General features: G+C 22.2%; 2 protein-coding genes across 2 annotated transcripts in view; one reads left to right on the top strand and one right to left on the bottom strand.

Annotated features, from left to right (window-relative positions):
• The first annotated feature begins 159 nt into the window (after nucleotides 1-159).
• Nucleotides 160-2,039, top strand: LOC102677020 (NFU1 iron-sulfur cluster scaffold homolog, mitochondrial-like). The gene is made up of 4 exons (XM_006620894.2): nucleotides 160-524; nucleotides 646-1,067; nucleotides 1,194-1,297; nucleotides 1,654-2,039. The coding sequence occupies exons 1-4, from the start codon at nucleotides 445-447 to the stop codon at nucleotides 1,873-1,875; spliced, it is 828 nt and encodes a 275-aa protein (XP_006620957.1). The 5' UTR covers nucleotides 160-444; the 3' UTR covers nucleotides 1,876-2,039.
• Nucleotides 1,940-3,892, bottom strand: part of LOC102677169 (guanine nucleotide-binding protein subunit beta-like protein) — a 2,796-nt gene continuing 843 nt past the window's right edge. The window contains exons 2-5 of the mRNA XM_006620895.2: nucleotides 3,416-3,624; nucleotides 2,926-3,132; nucleotides 2,618-2,728; nucleotides 1,940-2,302 (exon numbers count right to left, since the gene is read on the bottom strand). Of these exons, the coding sequence (XP_006620958.1) occupies nucleotides 1,985-2,302; nucleotides 2,618-2,728; nucleotides 2,926-3,132; nucleotides 3,416-3,624 (845 nt within the window). The 3' untranslated portion in view covers nucleotides 1,940-1,984. The remainder of the gene's footprint in view (nucleotides 2,303-2,617; nucleotides 2,729-2,925; nucleotides 3,133-3,415; nucleotides 3,625-3,892) is intronic.

The following is a 3,892-nucleotide window of genomic DNA, read 5'->3' as shown; positions in this document are numbered from 1 at the left end:
TTATATTATACTTATATTATACTTATTATATTATATTATATTATACTTATTATATTATATTATATTATACTTATATATATACATATATTATATTATACTTATATATATATATATATATATATTATATTATACTTATATTATTATTATTCTATTTTATTTACTTGTCATTTTACATAACCTATAAAATTAGAAAGGATACTTGTCGTCTAAAAATTATATATATTAATAAAATTCTATTAATCAATAACGTCATATCCGTTAATATAGTAAAACTACTAATATAGTAACATAAAATTGCACAAATAATAAAAATATTCTCTTTATATATTAATAAATGAAAATAAATTAAAAACAAACTGCGAGCAAGGGATAGAAGCGTGTAATACAGTATAACCTTAAAATTTATATAATGGTAATAATAAAAAATAATTTATTATAAAAATAATGGATAAAATTTTAATATACACATTACATGTTAGTCGACGATTAGCTTGTACATCTTCTGCAACATATCAATATTCAAAGTGAGCTAATAAACTTATTATTAATTTATAAAAACAAATACAAAATGTAAACAAATAATTAATTAAATATAAGTAAACTAATATTATAAAATTGTTAATGATTTATATTACTATATTACAGAATTTTTAAAAATTGTACTGTACGTATGTATACAAGCTATAATAATCGTTTATTAAAATCATGTTTGCTTCCTGTCACAAAATCATTTAATATTATGCAAAAACGTACAATGTTCATACAAACACAAGATACACCAAATCCCAATAGTCTAAAATTTTTACCTGGAGTTAAGATATTAGAACAAGGCCAAACTAAGGATTTTCCCAATGCTATAGATGGATATTGCTCACCACTTGCAAAAATGTTATTTCGTATTGATGGTGTGAAATCTGTATTTTTTGGTCCTGATTTTATTACAATAACAAAACTTGATGAAGATGTAGAGTGGAAATTATTAAAGCCAGAAATATTTGCTGTTATAATGGATTTTTTTGCATCTGGTTTACCTGTATTAACTGATGAACAACCTGCAGCAGATACTCGTAAAATTCTTTTTTTGTTTTTATATATAATATATAAAATATATATTATATATATTATATTTATATATAATATATTTTATATATTATATATNTTTTTATAATTAACAATTCCTTTTTTTATTACAGAAATTAGTGATGATGATAGTGAAATAGTACAAATGATAAAAGAGTTATTAGATACTCGAATACGACCAACAGTACAAGAAGATGGTGGTGATATTGTATTTATGGTATGTAATATAATTTCTCTTTTGTCGACTTAAATTTTGATTGATAAAATTACAAATATTAGAATAATTTCATAAGTAAAAAAAAATAAATATTTAATTAAATTAATTTTTAAATTAGAATATAATATATTTATATTATATAACTAATAATTTAAAATTGAATATTTTAATAAATTGAAATTGATTATTTGAAATAATAAAAAATTATATTTTAAAAATAAATTTAATATTTCCGATTTTATATATACAAATAATTAGTATTAACTTATTCTTTTTTAAATAATATTTTGTTAAAAGTAATGAAGAAAATATTATATAGATAAAAGTTATATTATGGATTATATTTTGGATTATAGGGTTTCGAAGAAGGTATAGTGAAATTAAAAATGCAAGGTTCCTGTACAAGTTGTCCAAGTTCAGTGATTACTTTAAAGAATGGAGTCCAAAATATGATGCAATTCTATATTCCAGAAGTTCTTGGAGTAGTACAAGTTGAAGATGAAACTGATCAAATTGCAAAGAAAGAATTTGAAAAATTTGAAGAGAAAATTAAAAATGCTAAAACTAATGAAAAATAGACTTAATTAGTATTTAATGATATTTAAAAAAAACCATATATATACATATAAATAAATTAAACAATTATTTTTTCGTTTCTTATTTTTATTTTATTTTAATTTAAAGTATTTAACGGCTAGTCACAGAAACTTGCCAGACACGAATAGTATTGTCGGAGTAACCAGCAAAGAGTGTTTGTCCATCAGTAGACCATGCTAAAGATAAACAATGGGGTGGTTCTGCTTTACTTGTTGCAGATACAACCTCTGGTTTTAATTCTTCAACCATCTCTTTGGTTTCAAGATCCCATATCTTGATCCAAGGTCCAAATGCGGCACAAAGCCAATAGCGATTAGGACTAAAGCACAAAGCTGTTATGATATCATTGTGATCCAAGGTATGAAGATGTTTTCCATCATTCAAATCCCATAACATAGCCTTACAATCCTATAAATAAAAAAATTAATCCTATGTATATAATAAAAATATATAAATATATATATATATATATATATATATAAAATAATTTTTAATATAGCAATTTAATTACATTTAATTTACAACATTAATGTATTATATGAATATAAATTCTAATATTGATTTTACAGATAATTTTATAATTTCATTAGAAAAACAAAATTAAAATGATTCATTGAGAAAAATAAAAAAATCATCTATTATTTTAACATTAAAAATATGCTTAATTTCGTAGAATTGAAAATAATATTAAATAATATTATATAACATTTCTGTAATATATACCTTGCCACCAGAAGCACAAAGCGAACCATCAGGTGATACAGTAACTGTATTAAGATATCCAGTATGTCCACAATGATTGATTTTCAATCTGCAGTTTGTTAAATTCCATACCTACAAACCATTTTACAATAACTATTTAAAAAAGGAATTAAAATTTTATTAAATAATTTATAATTAATTTTCATAATCAGTCCCATATCCGCATACATTCATGAATATCATGCTCAATAAATATATATACATCATATAATGAATCATAAAAAATATGAACATTTAAAATATGAAAATATTTTAAACAATTAATATACCTTGACTAATTTATCCCAACCTGCAGAAACAATAATGGGATTTGAATGGTTTGGCGAAAAACGTACACAACTGACCCAATCTGTGTGTCCATCATCTTGAATAGTATACTTGCATTCAGCTAAAGTATTCCATAATTTAATTGTTTTATCTCGAGAACCAGAGACAATTTGACGGTTATCCACAGAAAAGGCAACACTTAAGACATCCTGTTAACATAACCATTTAATTTTTATAATTAATTTATTATCAATAACAATTTTGCATATTAAAAATGTGATTAATACTTACAATACTATATATTTAATTGCCCACCTCTTCTATTTATTAAATATAAAAAAAAAAATATATAAAAAAAAGCTTCAGTATATTCCTAAAGATTCATACAATTACATCTTCTGCCAATGGCATTCAATAAAAAAAATTAAAAAAAAAAAAAGCTTCCATATATTTCATGAGGAGCGACGATAGATCAGAAGAAAAATTTCACACCTTGGTATGATCTTCGAATCTTCGTGTGGTACGACCTGCAGCCAAATCCCAAAGGCGAAGAGTTTTGTCCCATGAACCAGACAGAGCATAATTACCATCAGATGATAGAACTACATCACTAATAAAATGAGAATGACCATACAAGCGTTTTTGAGGAATACCATAATTAGCTTCGTCACGTGTTAATTTCCACACAATCAAAGTTTTATCTATAAATAACATATAAATTTTAAAAATAAATTTTTTGGTCATATATAAAATTAGTTTTTTTAAAATTAATTAAATATAAATGAATAGAAAATAAAATCAAATATATATATAAAAATTATTTTTATATTTTTTAATAAAATAAATATATATAATTATAATAATTAAAATAAAATATGAAAATAAAAAAAATTAGAAAAAATAATTATAATCATTTTTTCACTGAACACAATCTAATTAATATCAAGCAATACATCTATAATATGATGC

Source organism: Apis dorsata, unplaced genomic scaffold (genome assembly GCF_000469605.1).
Source record: "Apis dorsata unplaced genomic scaffold, Apis dorsata 1.3 scaffold_553, whole genome shotgun sequence".
Lineage (NCBI taxonomy): Eukaryota > Metazoa > Arthropoda > Insecta > Hymenoptera > Apidae > Apis > Apis dorsata.
This window is presented reverse-complemented; position numbering and strand designations above follow the sequence as displayed.

Bases quoted from the DNA above. Each gene is read 5' to 3' on its own strand.
- LOC102677020 (XM_006620894.2), top strand. From the start codon at position 445: ATGGATAAAATTTTAATATACACATTACATGTTAGTCGACGATTAGCT. The intron at 525-645 runs GTGAGCTAATAA...ACTATATTACAG, and splicing joins GCAACATATCAATATTCAAA to AATTTTTAAAAATTGTACTG. The intron at 1,068-1,193 runs GTAAAATTCTTT...TTTTTATTACAG, and splicing joins ACAACCTGCAGCAGATACTC to AAATTAGTGATGATGATAGT.